Source organism: Solea solea, chromosome 7 (genome assembly GCF_958295425.1).
Source record: "Solea solea chromosome 7, fSolSol10.1, whole genome shotgun sequence".
Classification (NCBI taxonomy): Eukaryota; Metazoa; Chordata; class Actinopteri; order Pleuronectiformes; family Soleidae; genus Solea; species Solea solea.
Window position 1 is genome coordinate 5,456,346 of NC_081140.1, and position 24,814 is coordinate 5,481,159.

The following is a 24,814-nucleotide window of genomic DNA, read 5'->3' on the forward strand; positions in this document are numbered from 1 at the left end:
TACACACATAATACTAAATAACCCTCATAAGACACATCCCATTGCTTGTGAACCAGAAGTCTCAGAAGCTCAAACATGAGCTAAATTTAAAAAATAACAAGAAAAAACAATAAACCCAATAAAAGACTAAGTTTGATTTACTGAGATGAACAAACTCAACCCAATTAACGACATGTTTAACTTGCATCGCCTTATGTTCAACATTGTAAACAAAAACAAATTGAAAACATTTTATTATGAATGAATGAAACAACATACAACCTTTCAAAATTGCAGGCAGAGAAAACATTAAGTACATATGAACCCAAAAGGATTATGTTTGAAATTAATGTACAAAGACGAAAACTAAGCTCACTTTTGCTACACAAACACAATTTAGTTTCAGTTTTCGTTTTGTTTGAACTCTAGTTTTTATTTTTATTTCAGTAAATGAAAATGTTTTTTTCAATTTTTTTCAAAGTTAGTTATCGTTAACTATAATACCTTTGGGGAGGAACTATCTGAAAGGCGGGGCCACTGCTTGATTGACAGCGTTACAGAATCATACAAGAGACCGGAGCGTTTTCGTGTCTCAGTCCCGTGTGGAGTTTGAGTGAAGTCTAGAAACAAATCGCAAACTGTGTGTTATTTGCCCAGCGACATAGCCTGTTTACGTGAGTACATATTATACACACTATGATAGCATTTCAGCTTTACATAATTATTCCTTTGGTTATTTTCAGTTCACATTATATTGTCTCGCATCAACTGACCAAATCACCAAACTCATCATCACAGTGAATTTCACAATCAGAGAATTTGAAGTATTTTTCTTGATGGCTGTTTTGTTTTTAATCAGACATAGACGTACTGTGTTTGGGTCAAGTTGTGAGCAACTTCATTAGATTGTGGTGAAACAGTGGAGTGGATCATCCTTCCATTCCCCTCACCCTCTGGATGGAGATAAATCAATAAACTGGCAACAGTTTTTTTTTTTATATATTCTTTGCCGTAATTAATCTTGTCCATGCTAAAATATTCCTCAATGTTCAGAAATAAAGCACAAATTAAATTGTATATTTGCTCATTCCAGGTGAATATCAACGGCTGCCACTTCATGGACTACAGGCATCGTATTCCCTTTAACCAAGTGGACACCATCTCTGTCGGCGGGACTGTTGAAATTTCCTCCATTGCTTGTCAGAACAATATGGTGAGGATGTCAATAAATTCAGTAATAATAGTAATAATAATAAAAAAAACCACTAAGAAGTACAATTGATGATAGTGATTTCCTTCCATATGTCGTTCCCTGGACACCCTGTATTTTCTCAACCTTCATTTCCTGCATTGTCCTCCTCAGCCTGCCTTCCCAACTTATCCAGCATATCCTCCTCAGCCTGTCTTCCCAACTTCTCCAGCATATCTTCCTCTTCTTGGATTTCCACCACAGCCAGGATTTCCCACTTATGTGAGTATCAGACATACAGAAGTGGTTGCAGTTCTGTAGATATTTATGGTACCAACAACCTTTTTGGTGCAAGTTAAACCATCATCATCGCACCGTCATTTCACACACACTATACATATGTGTGATTAAAAACAATCTGAGATAAATTCCTGACAATTCTAATAAGATGTGTTTTCTACAGTGGCTGCATACAGGGTCTACATAGACTGGAGTGTAGGCTGAACAGGTCCAGTTACATTGATGTCGTCAAGCCCTGTGTTCTCCTGCTGATGTACCGTTGTACTGTCTGTGATCATCTCTGTCAGTGATAACAAAGTAGCTGCTGTTTCATGCTCCTTAGTCTGTAAACAAATCACAAGTACATTTACATCAATAATAATGAATTCTTATTCCTTCCTTTGTGCAGGCTGTTCCATACAGAACCTCCATCAACGGTGGATTCAGACCTGGGAGGTCCATCACTATCCAGGGAAATATTCCGTCCCACGCCACAAGGTCTGACTCTAATTAGCTGCTGCTGGATTTTACTCTGAAACTAATTGTACACCTTAAGTAGTCAAGACAGTGAGGAGTAAAATCAGGCACCAACTAACTCTTATTTTAATTATCGACTGATCTGATTTAGTCATTTTGTGTCAGTGAGAGCTGCTGTACCCCAATTATTTTACCAGCTTCAGTGACAGTTTTGAACGAACAAAATTGACTCAATAAACGTCTTTACGACTTTAAAACTATTCAATCTGTGCCTAAAATACTGTCTCTGCAGGCTCTGTTTGCAGATTTGACAAGTCTTTAATCATCACTTCTGTAGGTCTTTCTTATTTGGTTGCTATTTCATTAATTGCTATTGTATCTAGCTGGGTTGCTTGACTTTTGTGACTTTTGACTTGTCTGTTTAGTTAAGGTGAAAGTTTTGTAAAGATATTGTGTCTGCTAGGTCAAAGAGAAAGTTGTTGTTGTTGCTGCTTTGACCTAGTTTCTATTGAGCCATCACCATCACCAGGTGAGAAGTTTCACTGGCAAAGGGGAGTGGCCAACACAGCTGTAACCAATCAGCCCCTAATCAGGTGTCTTTAAAAAGCAGCACTGGCTTTGAAGCGGCAGCTTCAGCGGCAGACGAAGACTCAGGAAGACAAAGACAAAGAAGTCTAAACCGGAGTCTAACGAGGCTAAGTACCTGTCTGCAAGTGTTTTCTACCTTTTACATATGTGCCTTTTTTCCATTCCTGTTCATGTCTCTTCTCATAGATACTACAAACCTCACAATCACTCACAGCATCACCGTAACCTGTCCTCACTTATCTATCCCACCCGCTCCACACACATCCAACACCTTGTCGCAGGGGGCCTGTGGAACTGCCAGTCAGCTACCCGCAAGACTGAGTTCATCTCCGGCTTTGCTACTGAGCAATGCCTGGACTTCCTTGCTCTCACTGAGACTTGGATAACACCCTCCAACACAGCCACCCCTGCAGCTCTCTCCTCCGCCCACTCCTTCTCCCACACACCCAGATCCACTGGAAGAGGTGGTGGGACAGGTCTGCTCATCAACCCCAACTGGACTTTCACTCTTTACCCACTGCCACACTTCTCTTCACAGTCGTTTGAATTTCATGCTGTAACTGTAACTCACCCAGTCAAACTAATCATTGTTGTCATCTACCGTCCACCAGGCCCATTGGGACACTTCTTGGAGGAACTAGATGTCCTCCTCTCAAACATCCCAGAAAATGGCCCACCACTTGTTCTCCTTGGTGACTTCAACATCCAGTCAGAGAAGTCATCCGATCTACTATTTCTACTTTCGTCTCTTTCTCTCTCACTTGCTCCCTCTCCACCAACTCACAAAGCTGGCAACCACCTTGACCTCATCTTCACCAGAAACTGCTCCACCTCCGACCTCACGGTAACTCCACTTCATGTCTCTGATCATTTCTTCATTTCCTACTCTCTCCCACTCTCCCAATCTGATGATCTCATCTCATCAGATTCTGCACTTGTCCGTCGCAACATTCGCTCTCTCTCTCCCTCCTCTCTCTCCTCAACTGTTCTATCAGCACTTCCTTCAGCTGACTCCTTCTCCCTCATGCATCCCAACTCTGCCACAGACACATTCCTCTCTACTCTGTCCTCCTCTCTTGACTCTCTCTGTCCTCTTACTTCACGGCGGGTTCGTAAGTCCTCCCCAGCCCCGTGGTTGTCGGACTCAGTGCGTGCTGAGAGAGCCACGATACGGGCAGCAGAAAGGAAATGGAGGAAATCAAAACTCCCTGACGACCTGCTTTCCTATCACTCTCTTCTCTCCACCTTCACTGCCTCTATCTCTGCAGCCAAACAATCTTTCTATCAGACTAAAATTCAATCCTCTTTCTCTAACCCCAAAAAACTTTTCTCGATCTTCTCTAACCTCCTTGACCCCCCCACCCCCCCTCCTCCCTCCTCCCTTCTACCAATTCACTTTGTCAACTACTTCACAAAAAAAGTAGATGACATTCGCTCTTCTTTCTCAACCCCACCTCCTGATCTCACCACTCTACCAACCACAAATTCAGCTCCTTCTCTATCCTCTTTCACCCCTCTATCTCAGGATCAAGTTCTTTCCCTAATAACCTCTGCCCGCCCCACCTCCTGCCCCCTTGACCCTATCCCCTCTCACCTTCTTCAGTCAATTGCTTCTGATCTTCTTCCTTTCCTCACCCACCTCATTAACACATCTCTATCATCTGGTTGCTTTCCGGACTCTCTTAAAGAGGCCAGCGTGACCCCCCTCCTTAAAAAACCCACCCTTGACCCGTCTGAAGTAAATAACTACAGACCTGTCTCTCTTCTTCCTTTTCTCTCCAAAACTCTGGAGCGTGCTATCTTTAATCAACTCTCCTCCTACCTTCACCGGAACAACCTTCTTGATCCTCTTCAGTCTGGTTTTAAAGCAGGTCACTCCACCGAAACTGCACTTCTTGCTGTCACTGAGCAACTCCACACTGCCAGGGCTGCCTCTCTCTCCTCTGCGCTCATCCTCTTGGACCTTTCTGCAGCGTTTGACACAGTTAACCACCAGATCCTTATTTCCTCCCTTCAAGAACTAGGTGTCTCATGATCTGCACTTACCCTACTCTCGTCCTATCTTCAAAACCGAACATACAGAGTAACCTGGAGAGGATCTGTGTCGGAACCCTGTCCTCTAGCTACTGGGGTCCCTCAGGGTTCTGTCTTGGGCCCTCTCCTCTTCTCTCTATACACCAACTCTCTTGGTTCTGTTATTCTCTCTCATGGTTTTTCCTATCACAGCTACGCCGACGACACCCAACTCATCCTCTCTTTTCCCAGCTCCGACACAAATGTAGCAGAACGGATCTCCGCTTGTCTGACCGACATCTCTCAGTGGATGTCTGACCATCACCTGAAACTCAATCTCAACAAGACTGAGTTTCTTTTTCTCCCAGGAAAGGGCTCTCCCACCACAGACCTAACCATCACCCTCAACAACTCTGTGATAACTCCGTCTCATACCGCAAGGAACCTGGGTGTGACACTTGATGACCATCTCTCCCTCACTGCCAACATTGCTGCAACAGCTCGATCTTGCAGATACATGTTGCACAACATCAGAAGGATACGGCCTCTTCTAACCCAGAAGGCGGCACAGGTTCTGGTCCAGGCTCTTGTCATCTCATGCTTGGATTACTGCAACTCCCTCCTGGCTGGTCTCCCTGCGTGTGCCATACGACCCCTGCAACTCATCCAGAATGCAGCAGCTCGACTGGTCTTCAACTTACCAAAATTCTCCCACACTACACCTCTCCTCCGCTCCCTTCACTGGCTTCCTGTAGCTGCTCGCATCCGCTTCAAGACTCTAGTGCTTGCGTTCCATGCTACAAACGGATCCGGTCCAGCCTACATCCAGGACATGATCAAAACCTACACCCCAGCCCGCCCACTTCGCTCTGCATCGGCAAACCGGCTCGCTGCCCCCTCACTGAGAGGATCGCAGAGGCATTCGCAGAACTCAAGACTGTTCACTATCCTCGCTCCCAAATGGTGGAACGAGCTCCCCATCGACATCCGGACAGCGGAAAGCCTCCACATCTTCCGCCGCCGACTAAAAACACATTTCTTCCGACTCTACCTCGACTAAGACGATAACGACGACGACGAAAAAAAAAATAAAAATAAAAAAAATAAAAAACCCTATACATCGCACTTACTACTAGCACTTCATAGTTTGGTTTACTTGAAGCTCTTACTTACTTCTAGCTCTTATTTGTACCCAAATGTTTAAATGAACTTATTGTAAGTCGCTTTGGATAAAAGCGTCTGCTAAATGACATGTAATGTAATGTAATCACTTTGGCAGGTGTTTTTCTAAGATTCAAACTGTGCCCTTGATGTTTGCTTGGAGAGGAAACTGTGAAGTTTTCTTAAAATCAGTGGCTATGTTCTTAGGCTTCCTCACATTTAGCTTGATGAAATGGCGCTTACACCACAGCACACAGTCTATCGTCAGTGGCCCATGACGTACATCTCAGTATACTTATGAAAGCAGGAGTCCTGCTTTGAAACCTCTACAGTAACAGAGACACAGAGACACAGAGACACGGGACACAGATCTTGATTATTTGTTTCCCATATCCAGAGTAACAGTGAGTGTGAGTGTTTCAGTTCATGTGAGGTGACAACAGTGACACAGCATTTTGACTTTGTACACTGGGCTTCCTGATAATGTGATGAGATCCTGTGCTGTTCAAACTTTCTCCCGCTTGTTGAGAACTGAAAATGTCCAGTGAGCTGCAGCCTCTCATTCTTTTCATCATCATTTCATCTGGAGATTTACTTTCATCATCATCATCATCCTCCTCCGCTTATCCGGGGCCGGGTCGCGGGGGCAGCAGTTTCAGCAAGGGGGGCAGCAGTTTCAGCAAGGGGGGCAGCAGTTTCAGCAAGGGACCCCAAACTTCCTTTTCCTGAGCCGCATTGTCCAGCTCCGACTGAGGGATCCCGAGGCGTTCCCAGGCCAGAGTGGAGATGTAATCTCTCCACCTTGTCCTAGGTCTACCCCGAGGCCTCCTCCCAGCTGGACGTGCCTGATATACCTCCCTCGGGAGACGCCCAGGAGGCATCCTCACCAGATGCCCGAACCACCTCAACTGGCTCCTTTCAACGTGAAGGAGCAGCGGTTCTACTCCGAGCTCCCCCCGGATGACCGAGCTTCTCACCCTATCTCTAAGGGAAAAGCCAGCCACTCTCCTGAGGAATCCCATTTCGGCCGCTTGTACCCGTGATCTCGTTCTTTCGGTCATGACCCAACCTTCATGACCATAGGTGAGGATAGGAACGAAGACTGACCGGTAGATCGAGAGCTTTGCCTTCCGGCTCAGCTCCCTTTTCGTCACAACTGTGCGGTAAAGCGAATGCAGTACCGCACCAGCCGCTCCGATTCTCCGGCCCATCTCCGGCTCCCTCGTCCCCTCACTCGTGAACAAGACCCCGAGATACTTGAACTCCTTCACCTGGGGCAAGGAGTCATTCCCTACCCGGAGAAGGCAATCCACCGGTTTCCTGCTAAGAGCCATGGCCTCAGACTTAGAGGTGCTGATCCTCATCCCGACCGCTTCACACTCGGCCACGAACCGATCCAGTGAGCGCTGAAGGTCGCAGGCCGACGAAGCCATGAGGACCATATCATCTGCAAAAAGCAGCGACGTGATCTCAAGCCCGCCAAACCACAACCCCTCTCCCCCACGACTACGCCTCGATATCCTGTCCATGAAAATCACAAACAGGATTGGTGATAAAGCGCAGCCCTGGCGAAGGCCAACACCCACAGGAACCAGGCCTGATTTAGTGCCGAGAACCCTGACACAGCTCATACTTTGGGCGTATAGGGATTGGATGGCCCTAAGTAGTGCCCCCCTCACCCCATACTCCCGCAGCACCTCCCACAGTATCTCCCTGGGAACCCGATCATACGCCTTCTCCAGGTCCACAAAACACATGTAGACCGGATGAGCGTACTCCCAGGCCCCCTCCAGGATCCCTGCAAGAGTAAAGAGCTGGTCCGTTGTTCCACGACCAGGACGGAATCCGCATTGTTCCTCTTGAATCCGAGGTTCGACTACCGGTCGAACCCTCCTTTCCAGTACCTTGGAGTAAACCTTACCAGGGAGGCTGAGAAGTGTGATGCCCCGGTAATTGGCACACACTCTCAGGTCCCCCTTTTTGAAAAGGGGGGCCACCACCCCAGTTTGCCACTCCTTCGGCACTGACCCCGACCTCCACGCAATGTTGAAGAGACGTGTCATCCAAGACAGCCCCTCCACACCCAGAGCCTTCAGCATTTCTGGGCGGATCTCATCAACCCCTGGGGCCTTGCCACTGCGGAGTTGTTTAACCACCTCAGTGACCTCCCTCAGGAAGATTGACGATGATCCCCCATCAGCCTCCCTCTCTGCCTCCAGCACAGAGGGTGCAGATGTCGGATTCAGGAGTTCCTCAAAGTGTTCCTTCCACCGTCTGGTTACCTCCTCAGTCGAGGTCAACAGTGTCCCATCCTTACTGTACACAGCTTGGATGGTCCCCTGCTTTCCCCTCCTGAGGCCCCGAATGGTTTTCCAGAAACGCCTTGGTGCCGACCGATAGTCCTTCTCCATGTCCTCTCCGAACTTCTCCCATACCCGCTGCTTTGCGTCTGCCACAGCAGAGGCTGCCGCCCTTCGGGCCCGTCGATACCTTGCATCTGCCTCAGGAGTCCTCCGGGATAACATATCCCGGAAACACTCCTTCTTCAGTCGGACAGCTTCCCTGACCACCGGTGTCCACCACGATGTTCGAGGGTTACCGCCCCTTGAGGCACCTAAAGCCCTGGAGCCACAGCTCTCCACTACAGCTTTCACAATAGAGTCTTTGAACACTGCCCATTCAGGTTCAATGTCCCCAGCCTCCACAGGGATACAGGAAAAGCTCCGCCGGAGGTGAGAGTTGAAGGCCTCTCGGACAGGGGCATCCTCCAGACGTTCCCAGTTCATCCGCACTACACGTTTGGGTTTACCAGGTCTATCCAGAGTCCTCCCCCATCCTCTGACCCAACTCACCACCAGATGGTGATCAGTTGACAGCTCTGCCCCTCTCTTCACCCGAGTGTCCAGAACATGCGGCCTTAGATCAGATGAAACGATCACAAAATCGATCATCGACCTTCGGCCAAGGACACTCTGGTACCAAGTACACTTATGAGCGTCCTTATGCTCGAACATGGTGTTTGTTATGGATAGTCCATGACTTGCACAGAAATCCAATAACAAACGACCACTCTGATTTAGATCAGGTAGGCCGTTCTTCCCAATCACGCCTCTCCAGGTTTCCCCATCGCTGCCCACGTGCGCGTTGAAATCTCCCAGCAGAACTATGGAGTCCCCCGACGGAGCCCCTTGCAGGACTCCATCTAGGGCCTCCAAGAAGGCCGGGTACTCCGAGCTGCTGTTCGGTACATAAGCACAAACAGCAGTCAGGGCTTTCCCCCCCGCAACCCTAAGGCGCAGGGAGGCGACCCTCTTGTCCACCGGGGTAAATTCCAACACAGCGGCGCTCAGCCGGGGGCTTGTGAGTATCCCCACACCCGCCCGGCGCCTTACACACTGGGCAACTCCAGAGAAGAATAACTTCCAACCCCTATCCAGGAGTGTGGTTCCAGAGCCAAGGCTGTGCGTTGAGGTAAGCCCCACCAGATCTAATTGGTAGCGCTCCATCTCCCGCACAAGCTCCGGCTCTTTCCCCCACAGCGAGGTGACGTTCCATGTCCCCAGAACCAGCTTCTGCCGCCCAGGTCCAGTACGTCGAGATCCCCGACCTTCACTGCCACCCATGTGGCAGCGCACCCGACCCCAGTCGATCTCCCTGCAGGTGGTGGGTCCACAGGAGGACGATGAAGAGGCCACGGGACTTGTTCGGGCTGTGCCCGGCCGGGCCCCGTGGTAGACCCGGCCACCAGGCGTTCGCTCACGGCCCCTCCGTCTGGGCCTGGCTCCAGGCGGGGGCCCCGGGCTTCCTCCGGGCAGGGTCACTCTCTTCCTCTGTTGTGTTTTCATGAGGTCTTTGAACCATTCTTCGTCAGGCCCCTCCCCTGAGACCAATTTGCCTTGGGAGACCCTACCAGGAGCACTAGGCTCCAGACAACACAGCTCTCAGAATCACAGGGGCACTCAAACCTCTCCACCACGGTAAGGTGATGGTTCCCGGAGAGGAGGAGATTTACTTTCATTGCAACTAAAAAAAACGAAGGTGGGTTCATATCCTGGCAATGAATCCAGTTGATGCTTCTCAGGTTTCCTGTGATAGAATGTGGGTTTGTCAATGTTGGCATTATTTCAGTTTTTCTGTGGCAGGGACTTTTGTTTTCAAAACAGGTAATGTTTTGACGAATGACGAATGTAGGTTATTCGTCATTCATGTTCCTTCGTTTGAACCCCAGAACCTGTATGGCTATCTACTTTGTTTACGTTCCGTCGCTGTAGGCGAATAGCTTATTCGTTATTCACGTTCATTCGCTGTTACCCCGGAACCTGTATGGCTGACTCTTTTGTTTACGTTTCGTCACTGTAAGCCCGGGAGCGCGCTCGTCTGCAGCTGTACCTCTGTTCTGGAAGCAGTCATGTGTGAGTTTTCACGGTGCTACTAAATAGAAGAAGTTGCACCTGTCGAGACCAGGGCCGGTTCTAGGCAGGCATATATGAGGGGGCAGTCAGAAATGTGAAGAGGGTATCATGTGTACACATCATGCTCCAGCACTTATCATTCTGTGCTTATAGTAACAATGCTTTCTTCATTGAAAGGGGTCTATGTGTCCAACCCCAACCTGGAGAAGTGGATTGCACTTTATCAGGCCTCTACCTTCAGACCTGTCCAACTTGGGTGTCCCACCTGAAGACTAAGCTCCTGCTGGTATAGCTCTTAAGGTCACTGAGGCACGCAAACCCCCTGACCACAATAAGGTGGCAATCCCTCAGGGGGGGAAACTGAAAAATAAAAATAAAATAAATGAATAAAATAAAATAAAATAAAACATCCTTCATCCAGATTTTATCAACCAACAACATAACATTTATCTTAAGTGGATGGCCTAATTCTCAAATAAATTTTAACCTAAAATAGGACTTCACACACTATAGTCAATAAAAACCGCTGTGATTATAAAAAAAACAGTACAGAACTACAGCCTGGGGCGGGGCTTTATGTAGGGGTCCGTCAGACACAGGTCACTTGTCTTCAGTTTGTCACATGCAGTGGACATGGCGCTGCTCCTTCAAAGTCTAACCCACTCCGTGGCACAAACTGTCAGGCTACGTCTTGGCTCATTTCATACTGTGGGGTGTGTGCGTGTGTGTGTGTGTCTGGGCTGCGCAGCCTGTGAATACAAGCACAGCGGAGGGACAGAGATGAGAGGGAAGTCGACACTGTATCGTGTGTGTCCCTTTTTCGGCGGATTTTTCCGCTACTGCAGATTATTTTGTCAACTTGCAATGTATATTAATTGTGTGAGTATATTAAAATGTGCTTTCACAACTTCCAAAATTTCGATTTGAGGGGGCAAGACATTTATTTAAGGGGGCTCTGCCCCCTCTTGCCCCTGCGTAGAGCCGGCCTCGGTCGAGACTCTCTGCCATTAAGTATGCCAAGGGCTGCAACAGGAAATGACCCCTGATCGAAACACTTGTTTCACAGGGATGATAGAGCGCAGACTTAGTGCAGTCTGTTTAAAGGTCACTGTGTAAAGCTTAAGTGCCACCTGGTAATAGTCCTGGTTATAACATCATGGTTAAAGTCACTGCAGAAGAATTATTCAAATGAGTTATTGTCACAACCGAACAAGGACTTGAACCCAATAGCACGACTCAGAGACAACTTCCAAAAATATTCCAATTTATTGGACAAAGTAACAAACAAAAATCACTCTCAAAAGGAGAGAAAGTATCAACAGAAAATCACTCAAACGAGGAATCACTAGATAAGCAAAAGGCAAAAGTAACAAATTATAATCACTCACTGGGAGGAGACAAAAGGTCTGGGCAAGGTGCCAAATCAAAATCACTCTTCACGAGGAAAAAACTCCGATGGCTCAAAAAGGGACAAAACAAAGTAGCAACTAAGAAAAGCAAAAACCTTACAAACAATTGACGTGGCATGGATTGGCGTGGGTTCTCTGGCATGACAGACAAGACGAACTGGCACAGGGCAAAGGGAAGCACAGGCTATATGTGAACTCAAAGTAATGGGGAACAGGTGGAAACAATCAGGGCGGGGAAGATAATCAGACTGGGGGGAAAACTACAGGGGAAGGGCAAGTTAGCTAAAACAAGAGAAAAGAGAGATGTCAAAATAAAACAGGAAGTCACAAGACAAAAAATAGAAGGCAAAACTAAACATAACTTAACACAACTTTCTAGATATGACAGTACCCCCCCCTCTAGGGACGGCTCCTGACGGCCCAGATAACTGAGGGTGGCGTCTGTAAAAGTCTGTGATGAGGTCAGGATCCACAATAAAGCTGGCAGGAACCCATGATCGTTCCTCTGGACCGTAGCCCTCCCAATCCACCAGGAACTGCCTGCCCCGGCCCCTGTTGCGCACAGCCAGCAGAGCCTTGACTGAGTAGACAGGACCGCCGTCGACCATCTGGGGAGGTGGAGGGGGTACGGCCGCGGGCACCATGAGGCTTTCCTTAACCGGTTTCACCCGGCTGACGTGGAAGGTGGGGCGGACTTCATGGACCGGGGCAAACGCAGACGGACAGCGGAAGGGCCGATGACCTTGGACACTGGGAAAGGCCCCACGAACCGTGGAGCCAACTTCCTGGAGGCGACTTGGAGAGGCAAATCCCGAGTAGAGAGCCAGACCTTCTGGCCAGGCTTGTATACCGGAGCAGGTCGGCGCCTCCGATCAGCAGCCCTCTTCATGCGGTCCACACTGCGTAGGAGGGCCTTACGGGCAGCTGCCCAGATGCGGTGGCATCGTCGGACCATGGCATGGGCCGACGGGACGATGATCTCTTTTTCCGTCTCCGAGAAGACAGGGGGCTGGTAGCCGAAGACGCACTGGAATGGAGACATGCCAGTGGCCGAGGTGAGAAGAGAGTTGTGGGCATATTCCACCCACACCAGCTTCTGGCTCCAGGAAGCCGGATTCTGCGACACCAGGCATCGAAGACATGTCTCTAACTCCTGGTTGAGACGTTCCGTCTGGCCGTTGGCTTCTGGGTGATAACCAGAGGTGAGGCTGACGGTGGCTCCGATGAGCTTGCAGAACTCTTTCCAGAACCTGGATATGAACTGGGGCCCCCGGTCTGAAACAATGTCTTTGGGAAAACCATGAATACGAAAAACGTGAGTCATCATAATCTCTGCCGTTCTTTTGGCAGATGGAAGCTTGGGTAATGCTATGAAATGAGTCATTTTAGAAAACCTGTCTACCACTGTGAGCACAGTGGTGTTTCCTTCAGAGACCGGGAGCCCCGTGACGAAGTCCAGTGAGATCTCAGCCCACGGACGAGTGGGAACAGGGAGTGGCTGCAGCAACCCCATCTGCGCTCTGGAGGAGGTCTTGTTGCAGGCACAGATGGAACACGCCTCCACATACTCCCGAACCTCCCTCTCCATGGAGGGCCACCAAAACCTCTGGGAAATGACGTACATGGTCCTCTTAACTCCTGGATGGCAGGTGAGCAGTCTGGTGTGAGCCCAATGGATCACCTGTGGACGCATATCAACAGGGACAAACAAGCGATTCTCCGGACAACCACTAGGTGTCGGATTCTCACCATTAGCCTGCTTCACCTTAGATTCTATCTGCCAACTCACCGCTCCTACCACACGGTTCAGTGGTAGGATGGGCTCCGGTTCCTTGGCAGTAGGCTCGGGGTCAAACAGACGGGACAAGGCATCGGGCTTGGTGTTCTGGGACCCCGGCCTATAAGACAAAACAAAGTTAAATCTGTTAAAAAAAAAAGTCCATCTGGCTTGGCGAGAGTTCAGTCTTTTTGCTTTGCGGATATATTCCAGATTCTTATGATCTGTCCATACAATAAATGGGTGCTGTGCACCCTCTAACCAATGTCTCCACTCTTCCAAAGCTTTTTTCACTGCTAATAACTCACGGTTCCCAACATCGTAGTTTCTCTCTGCCGGCGAGAGTTTATGAGACAGGAAGGCGCAGGGATGAAGCTTGTTGTCCTTCTCAGAGTGCTGGGAGAGTACTGCTCCCACTCCATTATTGGAGGCATCCACCTCCACCACGAACTGCCGGCTGGGATCAGGAACAGTGAGAATGGGGGCAGTGGTGAACCGCACTTTGAGCTGTCTGAAGGCCTCCTCAGCTTGAGGGGACCACAAAAAGGGAGACTGAGGAGAAGTGAGTGCATGTAGAGGTGCAGCTGTGGCACTGAAGTTTTGGATAAACCTCCTATAAAAGTTAGCAATTCCTAAAAATTGCTGAACCTTCTTGCGGTTATCAGGTGTTGGCCACTGAGCCACAGCGCTAACTTTAGCCGGATCCATTTGCACCTTTCCAGGGGCTATGATGAAGCCAAGGAAAGATACAGTGTCGGCATGGAATTCACTCTTTTCTGTCTTGACATATAATTGGTTCTCCAGCAATCGCTGGAGAACCTGCCGTACATGATGCACATGAGAGTCTAAATCTGGGGAGAAGATCAATATGTCATCTAAATACACAAACACAAAGTGGTTCAGGAAGTCTCTCAGTACATCATTGATCATTGCTTGGAAGACAGCAGGAGCATTGGTTAACCCAAACGGCATGACTAGGTACTCGTAATGACCACTAGGAGTGTTAAAGCCTGTTTTCCATTCATCCCCCTCTCTGATCCTAACCAGATGATAGGCGTTTCTGAGGTCTAATTTAGTGAAAACCTTAGCCTGCTGAAGCTGATCAAAAGCTGATGACATTAGTGGCAGAGGGTACCGATTCTTAACAGTTATGTCATTAAGTGGTGCATAGTCTATACATGGTCGAAGTGTCCCATCTTTCTTTTCCACAAAAAAGAACCCTGCCCCCGCTGGAGATGAAGAGGGGCGGATAAGACCAGCCTTTAATGAGGACTCAATATACTCAGTCATAGCCTTCTTTTCGGGGCCAGAGATGGAATACAGTCTACCCTTAGGAATAGGGGACCCTGGGATCAAATCAATTGGGCAATCATAAGGCCTGTGGGGAGGAAGGGAAGTTGCCTTCTTTTTACTAAATACCTCACTCAACTCGTGGTAACATCTTGGGACTGAAGTCAGGTCAGGAGTTTCAGAGTCTGTGACATGAACAGAGGCAATGTTATCACTAGTTTTCACATTATGACAGGACATTAAACACTTGGTTTTACATTCTTCTGCCCAGTTCAAGACCCTCCCAGTACTCCAGTCAATGTGCGGGTTATGTTTCTTCAGCCAGGGAAAACCCAAAATGAGAGGATACTGGGCAGATTTATATAAATGAAATTGCATAAGTTCATAGTGGTTATCAATGATAACTGTGAGCAGTTCAGTCTTGTGTGTCACTCGAAAAAATCACCATCGAGAGCGCTGGCCTCTATAGGCTGAGATAATTGTTCTGTCTTTAGCTTGAGTCTCATGGCAAAATCCCAGTCCATGAGACTTTCATCAGCCCCCGAGTCAATGAGAGTCTCCAAACTAAGTGTGGTGTTGTGATGCCTCACCTTAGTCTGGGTTAAAGCTCAAGGAGGGAATTCCGTGGAGGAGAAACGTCTCCCCAGTACCCCCCTGTCGACTGATGAGCCTGTGCCTTTTGCCGGACACGCTGCTAGCAGATGCCCTTGCTGTCCGCAATAGAAGCACCTGCCTTCCTGCAGGCGACGACGGCGCTCCGCTGTGGACAGTTTGGTTCGCCCCAACTGCATGGGCTCCTCCACCTCCTCGGAGGGCCACTGCCTCCGGGTAACCGCCAACTGGGTGTAGTGACAGCAGCGCGACCCTGATGACGACCAGCTGTAGAGGCCATTCGGCTTCGTTGTCGCTCCTGTAAGTGGTTGTCTGTTCTTATGGCCAGAGTTATTACTGAGTCTAGATCAGAAGGCAAATCTAGGGGCACTAACAAGTCTTGAATTTGATCTGAAAGTCCCTTGAGAAAAACATCATACAGGGCCGTGGCATTCCATCCGCTATCCGTGGCTAGGGTGCGAAAGCGGATAGCATAGTCCCAAACAGAGTCTCTATTTTGTTTGATGTTGCTCAACTCACGTGCTTTCTCTCGGTCGGATGAGAGGGGATCGAAAGCCTTCCTCAGAGCCTGTTTGAACTCCTTGAGGGATCCGCAGATCAGTGAATTCCGAGACCATTCAGCCGTAGCCCATGCCCTCGCCCTCCCGGTGAGGTGGGAGATCATGAATGCCACCTTGGATCGTTCCGTAGGAAAGGCTGAGGGCGAGTGTTCATAATGCATATCACAGTCCACAATAAACGGCCGACATCCTCCTGACTCACCGGAAAACTTTTCTGGGGGGGAAAGGCGAAGAGCCGTGGCATGGGGAGCTGAGATCGATGACGCTCTAGCATCCGCCGGAGTTGGCGTGGTCATGGTGTCTGAGGAAGACATGAGATGAGCAAGGACTTGATGTACTTGGTTTGCCAGGAGGTTAACTTGGGTTGTTATAGAGGCTTTGAACTCCTCCTGACTTTTAGCCACTCCCTTCACACCACTGTGCAGAGAGGACATGTGCTCCTCCTGCTGAGTCAGGCGGGTGTTCTGGGAGCGAACAGCCGCTGTCAGTTGTTCTGAGTCGGCTGGGTTCATGCTGGCCAGTTCGTAATGTCACAACCGAACAAGGACTTGAACCCAATAGCACGACTCAGAGACAACTTCCAAAAATATTCCAATTTATTGGACAAAGTAACAAATAAAAATCACTCTCAAAAGGAGGAAAAGTATCAACAGAAAATCACTCTATCGAGGAATCACTAGATAAGCAAAAGGCAAAAGTAACAAATTATAATCACTCACTGGGAGGAGACAAAAGGTCTGGGCAAGGTGCCAAATCAAAATCACTCTTCACGAGGAAAAAACTCCGATGGCTCAAAAAGGGACAAAACAAAGTAGCAACTAAGAAAAGCAAAAACCTTACAAACAATTGACGTGGCATGGATTGGTGTGGGTTCTCTGGCATGACAGACAAGACGAACTGGCACAGGGCAAAGGGAAGCACAGGCTATATGTGAACTCAAAGTAATGGGGAACAGGTGGAAACAATCAGGGCGGGGAAGATAATCAGACTGGGGGGAAAACTACAGGGGAAGGGCAAGTTAGCTAAAACAAGAGGAAAGAGAGATGTCAAAATAAAACAGGAAGTCACAAGACAAAAAATAGAAGGCAAAACTAAACATAACTTAACACAACTTTCTAGATATGACAGTTATACATTATATATTCACATTGTTGTCTTTGCTGGAATGTGATGGTGTTATAATTTTGTGTAAAGTTCCTTCCATAGCATGTATTGTTAGAACAGAGCAATATAATAACATGAGTACATTATTTATCATATACTGTACATGTACAATGTATTAGATTTATTTAAGTACGATGTATTTTCTAGTAGCTTCACCTTCATCAGGCCATTGAAGAGCAATATTTAAAATCTATGCGTGCTTTATGGACGTATTGACCTCGATGTTCTTTTCTCTGTGTCCTCAGGTTCCATGTGAATCTCAACGTCAATGGTGGCATCGCTCTGCATTACAATCCACGTTTCAATGAGCACGCTGTGGTGCGGAACACTAAGCAGGGGGTGCACTGGAGCGGTGAGGAGCGTGGTGGAGGCATGCCCTTCCACCTGGGACAGCCTTTCACGGTAAGACGACACACTCACACCAGCGGCCAGTGACATGAAGACCCAGGTAGACCCACTAAGAAAGGATTGGAGAGTTTATCACAAAAATAAATATGTAATAAGTGTGATACTGACTTTAATTGAACAATATTGACTGAGTACCAGCAGAGTGGAGGCTTTGACTTTTCTTCTGTCGTGCAGTTTAAAACATGAAATAAAAACTAAAGACACTGATGTGTTTTATACACACACTGATCAAGAATTATTAGAAATGATCAGCTGCACAAACCTCTCTCATAATGGTTCATAGTGTTTCTGTGCGTGTTGACAGCTCACCTTCACACTCATTTTAATTAATTTCTTTTGTTTTACTTTGTTTTGTTTTTAAAAACAAAAAAAATGAATATTGTCTTCACTTATTTCAGTTTCTACTCGGCCAATTTGGGTTTTCCATACATTTCATATTTTTAAATCATACACAACTTCCTGTTTAAAATGTGTATATTAATATTCTTACTGTTACTGAAGACATTTAATCTTAATAAAATAGGTTGATTTTTCCATTAGTGATAGTACCTGGTACCTGGTGCTTTTTACCTGTACCTGCTCTGGTGAGGTTCTGAGTGAGTGAGCTGAGCCGATACTAAAAGAGACGACACTCTCTGACCATGAGTCATGAGCGCGACGTATGACACAAGAATCAAACTGAACAATGCCAAACTGTAGATCAGATAAAAAGACTGAGAACATGCATTAATCTCAACGTTTAACAGAGGATTCTGGTGTATTTAGTGACAGCACTGTAGAACCTGATAATGTAATTACCCCGATAATGTAATAAAGTGCATTTCCCAATAATGTAATACACTTTTTCCCAATAATGTAATAAAGTATTACATTAACGGGAGGTTATTACATTATCAGGTTAGCCTTCATTTCGCAGGTCCTGATAATGTAATAATTCCCCAATATTGTAATAATTTAACAGCAGACCACCCGTTACTTGGGTTCAAGTGCTGATACTGTGTAAGCAACGCAAGCTCTAGCGCCACCAACAGGACAAAGTTGGACATGCATGTATGTACATTAACTTTTGACTTGTTGATCTGTTTTTCACAAACGATGTATCACTGGAACCCTTGGGCCAAGCCGAGTTCAACGCATCCTTAATGTTTTTTTCGGCCATATTGGATTTTCTGCCATCTTTGATTTGATCCATAACCTTTCAAAGGCTTCTTTTGTCACACATTTTGTGTAATCTTCTCAAAACATCGTTCAGATGATCTTCAGACCATGCCGAATGCATTCAACATCTTGAAATTCAAAGGCACTTGGCTGTGGCAGCCAATCAAACATGACGTTGAGGTCACCAAACAGGAAGTAAGCCAATTTCTCTGCAACCCTTTAACATATTTTAACCAAACTTGGTACATAGATTTGCCAAGCATTGTCATTGGATGAGAGCATGGCTTGTGCTCAAGTATCTGAGTTATGGGAGTTACCAAGTCAGAGATATATACTGGAAGTAGAAGAGACAAGTGAGTTCATATCAATATACAGAATTTAGTAAATATGTTGATATCTCAAACTTTTTCAAAACATTCATATTTTATTACTTCTTTTTCAAGGAGACCACAAGGAGTGGTGGAGGCCTGGATGAAAGGCCGAAAGAAAGTTCAAATCCATGTTAAAAATAGTCATGATGAAGACATCAACCATAGAGTTCTAAGTTCTAAAATGATGGCTTTAAAATGAGGTTACTTTTCTGGATATAAGTTACTTGTGTGTTGTGTGTGTACTGTTGTGTTTTGAAATTAAGTAAACAGTTTAAACACAGTGCCCCCAGGGGTCAAAGGTCACCATTTGTTGTGGTATCCCCAGGATGATGTCATGAATCTATGTACCAAGTTTGGTTAAAATATGTTAAAGGGTTGCAGAGAAATTGGCTTACTACCTGTTTGGTGACCTCAACGTCATGTTTGATTGGCTGCCACAGCCAAGTGCCTTTGAATTTCAAGATGTTGAATGCATTCGTGTGGCATGGTCTGAAGATCATCTGAACGACGTTTTGAGAAGATTACACAAAATGTGTGACAAGAGAAGCCTTTAAAGATTATGGATCAAATCAAAGATGGCAGAAAATCCAATACGGCCGAAAAAAACATTAATGTGTTGAACTCGGCTTGGCCCAAGGGTTCCAGTGATACATCGTTTGTGAAAAACGGATGAACAAGTCAAAAGTTAATGTACATACATGCATGTCCAACTTTGTCCTGTTGGTGGCGCTAGAGCTTGCGTTGCTTACACAGTATCGCCACTTGAACCCAAGTAACGGGTGGTCTGCTGTTAAATTATTACAATATTGGGGAATTATTACATTATCAGGACCTGCGAAATGAAGGCTAACCTGATAATGTAATAACCTCCCGTTAATGTAATACTTTATTACATTATTGGTAAAAAGTGTATTACATTATTGGGAAATGCACTTTATTACATTATCGGGAAGTTATTATATTATCAGGTTTTATTACATTTTCAAAGGACTCAAGTGCAAATTTTTATTACATTATCGGGGATTTATTACATTATCAGGTTCTACAAGCACTGCTGAAAGCCTGCAATCACAACCTGAACCACAACCCCTTCAGCTGTATTTCCATATTTTATATACTAAATGTTTCCCTTTAGCTGTAAACTAATGGTCATATTTATGGCACACACTCTAACTGCTAATTTCGATGGTATTCTACTTTTATAAGAGTTTATTTTTCAACATCCTTATTGTTTTTACAGTGTGCCCCTTCTAACACACATTTTGTTTTTTGTTTCTTTTCAGTTGAGCATTTGCTGTGAGAGTAGCTGCTTCAGGATTCTGGTCAATGGGATTCAGGCTCACACCTACGACCACCGCATCACTCCGGTCAGAAACATTCACACCCTGGAGATCGACGGTGACGTCACGCTGACCTCTGTGACGGTGTAGACGGTGTACTTATCACATCTATCAATGAATCCATGCTGATTGATTTGACTGGATGCTGCATATTTTATGTCCAGTGCTTTCATACAAATATAACATATATCAATAACTTCTATATCATCATATGCCATACTTTGTTTTTCTACAAAAAAGGGAACATTCGTCAAGTTTGTTGTCTAATGTTTGTGCTGTGCTTTATGTTGTTTTATTACTTTATTATGCAGCTAAGGAAGTGGACTTGAGACTGAGATTTTAATAATATAAGAGTGTGCTGTGTAATCATTAATGCTTTGTGAAACCTTTAAATAAAAAAATGTCTCTATAAATGTGTTAAGTTTCTTAAAAAAACATCATTCACAACAGGTTTGGACTCTTTAATAACTGATTATGGAGTGAAATGTGATTTGAATGTGCTTGTGTTCAAATACTAGATAAGAAAACAGCAATCAATTCTAGAATTACTTTTAATAAAAAAAAAGCTGTAATAAAACGATGTTGGTCACTATTTCAAGAGAGATTTATGTACAAAAAATTGAAAAATAAAATGTTCAAATGAAATAAGATTTTACAGTTGTAGAATATCACTAAAAGTCAATTAAACATGATAAGTTGAACTATTTGTCCATAAAAACTCTTAGTGTTACTTAACATCTAGAACTTTGAACTTTGGTTCTCAAACTATGGTATGTGCACCACCAGTGGTACGTGAGCTTCCTCTGGTTGTGCTAAAAATCATAAATACTGTTCTACTGTATATACAAGGGTATGTGATCAGAGTGGAGCTGAAATAATAAACAATAATAATAATAAATTAAATAAAAATAATAATACCATTATATGAAGTATATGTGAGGAAGAGGAGGATGGTGAGAGAGCAAATGATCTTAATGGGAATAAATCTGCCTCCTGTGAAAAGTCTGTAGCCGACTGTGCTCAAATTACTTTTACTTTAAATCTTTTATCTATAAAAAAAATCCTGCCTACTGTAAATATTATCAATATTTAAGATAAACTTTCCCCTCTGTTGTGGGAAAAAATGACCTGTGTCTCCATTGATTGATGGATTTGGTGATTAATCACACAGGTTATGAAGCTTGGTCGATTACTGTGATGAGGATAGACAGTGTTTTATCATGTCTGATCTATTTAGATGGTATTTAAATCATCCACAGTGATGCTGGCTGCTCGCAGATATTTAGCTTCATGATATTCAGCCTCATCTGTCACCAGCAGCTGTGGACTCTCCACATCCACATAGTCCTGCAAAGAAGAGAAGAAGAACGTTTCATTTCACCCACAGAACAACCATCTAACTACAGCTACTGTGGCTGTATTTATTAACAAGGATTTATGAGAACGATTCTCGTCTTGTTGGAGAACCAGAACACTGTGTGGTTAACTGCACATACAAAGGAAATCAAAGTTCACTTCACAAGTAGTTCACATGCTGTTGGATCATAAAAGTATTTTGTTTAGTGGGTTCATAAAAAAAAGAAATGCTGTGTCAGATCAGGAAATCACTTCTAACTTCTATTAAGGTCGTCTTCACACCTAATAGTACGCTAGACACGATTGGGGGTTGCAACATTCGGCCAGTCCGGGTTTGCTTTCACGCTGCATCTTAGTGAAACCAACCGAACATTTTGAATAACGTATTCCCCTCCTCGCCTGAGGCGGCGCTGCATGTAAATGACTGAATGAGAAGACAACAATGAAAACTCGCTCATCTGTTGTTTCCTCCACATAAGAGCAAAACATGGAGCTGCATCAGATCCTATCGTTTTATACGCTGCAACAGTGGACTCAGCCATTTCTCCCGGCTATCGCGTATGTTTTGGTTGTGTTTACCCACAATGCCCTGCAGGGTAGTCCGTTGTAGTCCGCTTCCTGCATTTGGTTGACTTGAAGCGAACCGAGACATACGTTTTAGGCGGACCAGAGTTCGCTTCTTTGGTGTGGATCAGAGTTCGCTTGTGCACCAGACTTTCCAAGAAAATGAATTAGGATTTGATTTAGGAGGGCTGGTGCAAAGGATTGTACGTTTTAACTCATAATTTAGATTCCAGTCAAACCATATAAGGCTACTGTCCGCACTCTATAATGGAACCAAAAGAAGAGATTAAAGTTCTACTTCCTGCAACAACAAAGAAATGTGTTCTTCTTCTCGAGGAGGCAAGAACAACAACAAAGTTAGTTCTGGCCCGGGCGTTTCATACTTGGGAAGTTAACCACGCCCATTCAAAATTTCTGGCCAATCACACAATAGAAAATTCTTCTCAGTCTCAAGAACAAGCTGCAAAAACTCCCAAATGGTCCGGTTCCGGTTTCGAGAGGATGGCAGCCTAAACTTTTAGCTCCCCGAAGGTTTTACCAATTAACCCCAAAAAAACTTGATTTTGTTAACCATGGTGGGTATTTCTTAAAAGAATGAGGAAAGGGGTTACTACTAGAAGTGGATTAAGCATGGGTTCAACAGAAGACGACCCAGACTCGAGACTCAGCCGAAGCAGCTCTCCGGATTTACACCCACAGGAAGACGATATCCCTGATGCTAGCCTTAAAGGTGACATAGAATGCTTGTATCTGTTAGTTATGGAGGTCTACTTACATATATTAACTTGTTTTCATGATTAAAAACCTCCTAATTGCTGCAAACGAGCCGATCAAAATATCTCCTCACTGACGCTCTTGTCAGCCACGCTGTTTCGGACCAAACAGTTGCTGTGATTGGCCAGCCAACGAGAGCTTTCCTACTGTCCTGTGATTGGCCAGGTACCTGGAAGTGACGTAATAGATAGGCCAGCTCTCAGATACACAGCTCCCCCTCTGGCACGGTGGATGCTCTGCATCTCAGCAGCTACAACGAGACTAGTTCTTCTTCTTCTTCTGCGGTTGAATGTACGCAACCGGATGTGCCCGGACTAGTGCCCGCACCGGGAGGCCCACACCGGAAGTGTCGATCCGCTTCGCAGAGCCCAGGAAAACAATACAACACTATTTTCTCAGCAGCGGCTGAACTGTTTGTTCTGAAACTTTAGGGTTTCATAAACGAGGTAATGACGCAGATACACACACAAACACAGCGTTAATTGGAGCTTCCGGTCTATGTCACCTTTAAAAGTATCTTCAACGAAATTCGTGAGTTCAGAAGAGATAACAGGGAGCAACTCTCTGACATTAAGCAGGAGTTGAAGAGAGCGAATGACAGACTGGACGAAGTAGAAGGGAGAATAGATGAAACGGAGACCGTGCTTCTAGCAACGACAACGTTAATCAAGCGGCTGACACAGCGTCAGGCTAGCTTGGAGGCGAGATTGATTGATCAGGAGGCTCGAGCGCGGCGTGTCAACCTGCGTATTTATGGAGTACCCGAAGGCACAGAGGGCACTGACATGGCTGGTTTCCTGAATAACATGTTGAAAACTTCACTCGACTTCCCACTTGACGGAGACCTCAAGATTGAACGGGCACATCGGGCTTTGGCACCGAAGCCCACCGGCCCGCAGGCAAAACCTCGCTCCATAGTGGTCAGGTTTGGCAGCTGGCAGGTTAAAGAAGAAGTGATAAAGAGAGCGTGGCAGAAAAAGAAGGTGCTTTACGACAACGTTCGTTTCTATGTTGACCATGACTTTCCTCCTGAAGTGTTAAAGAAACGCAGTGAATACATCGAGGCCAAAAAGGTGTTGAAGGAAAAACAAATTTTCAGACGCCCTACCCTGCAAAGATGCGGATTTTTTATGATGACGGCACCCGGTTGTTCCAGAATGCGGCGGAGGCTACGAGGGATATGTCGGCGCGAAGACCCCCGCCACACCGGACCAAGAGGAGGTTCTCCTCCTGTCTACCTGGCAGATGGCAGGGAGTAGGGGAGACCAGGTCGGAAACCAGGAGTCTATTGCTGCGAGCGGCAGCGCACATCCGAAACACCAACACTCTCGTTTTAAAGACAGACTTAAGGAGTTTAGAAGACAACCCCGCTAGGACACTGTCGGTCACTGATGGATTGTTTCCTCACACTTTACAGATAAGTGCTCTCTGATTTTATAGTGAAATGTGTATCATACACTTTGCTTTGGTTTAGCTTTGCATGCAGAACTCTACCATACAGTTTTGCTCTATCTGGCCTGGGCTCGCGTCTAATCATAGTCCACACTTCTATTTTCTTTGTTTAATCAGATGAACGGGACGTGTTTGGTGAGCCATACTCAATTTATTTTATTTTATTTTATTTTTTTCTTACTTGGACTTTGGCTGAAATGCAGCCACATTTCAGGGCCCCACCACTACGTCGTGGGATGTTCCCTTATGAGGGCTTTGACTTTACAAGGTCCCACAAGGCTCCTTTGAAACGAGCCTCAACATCGGAAGCAACTGTTCCAAATTGCACCGGTGATGTTCTGTTTCAGACTGTTATATTGTTCCTGTTCGTGTTTCTTGGGAAAGATAGGTTTGGTATAATGTACTTGCAGTGATGCCAGGAGAGATTTTTGGCTGGGTGATAATCAATGTAGCCCACAGTAGTAGACGATGAATAGGCAAA

The 24,814-nt window shown here is 45.9% G+C and overlaps 1 protein-coding gene across 3 annotated transcripts in view; it reads left to right on the forward strand.

Annotated features, from left to right (window-relative positions):
- LOC131462677 (galectin-9-like) overlaps window positions 1-24,814 on the forward strand; it is a 39,350-nt gene that overhangs the window by 3,130 nt on the left and 11,406 nt on the right. Inside the window, exons 4-8 of one of the 3 annotated variants that reach the window (XM_058634100.1) lie at window positions 1,073-1,192; window positions 1,343-1,450; window positions 1,857-1,945; window positions 17,156-17,312; window positions 20,131-20,540. In XM_058634100.1, the coding sequence (XP_058490083.1) occupies window positions 1,073-1,192; window positions 1,343-1,450; window positions 1,857-1,945; window positions 17,156-17,312; window positions 20,131-20,277 (621 nt within the window). In that variant the 3' untranslated portion in view covers window positions 20,278-20,540. Of the gene's footprint in view, window positions 1-1,072; window positions 1,193-1,342; window positions 1,451-1,856; window positions 1,946-17,155; window positions 17,313-20,130; window positions 20,541-24,814 lie in introns of those variants that run through there. The other 2 variants (XM_058634101.1, XM_058634099.1) reach the window with 2 other exon arrangements.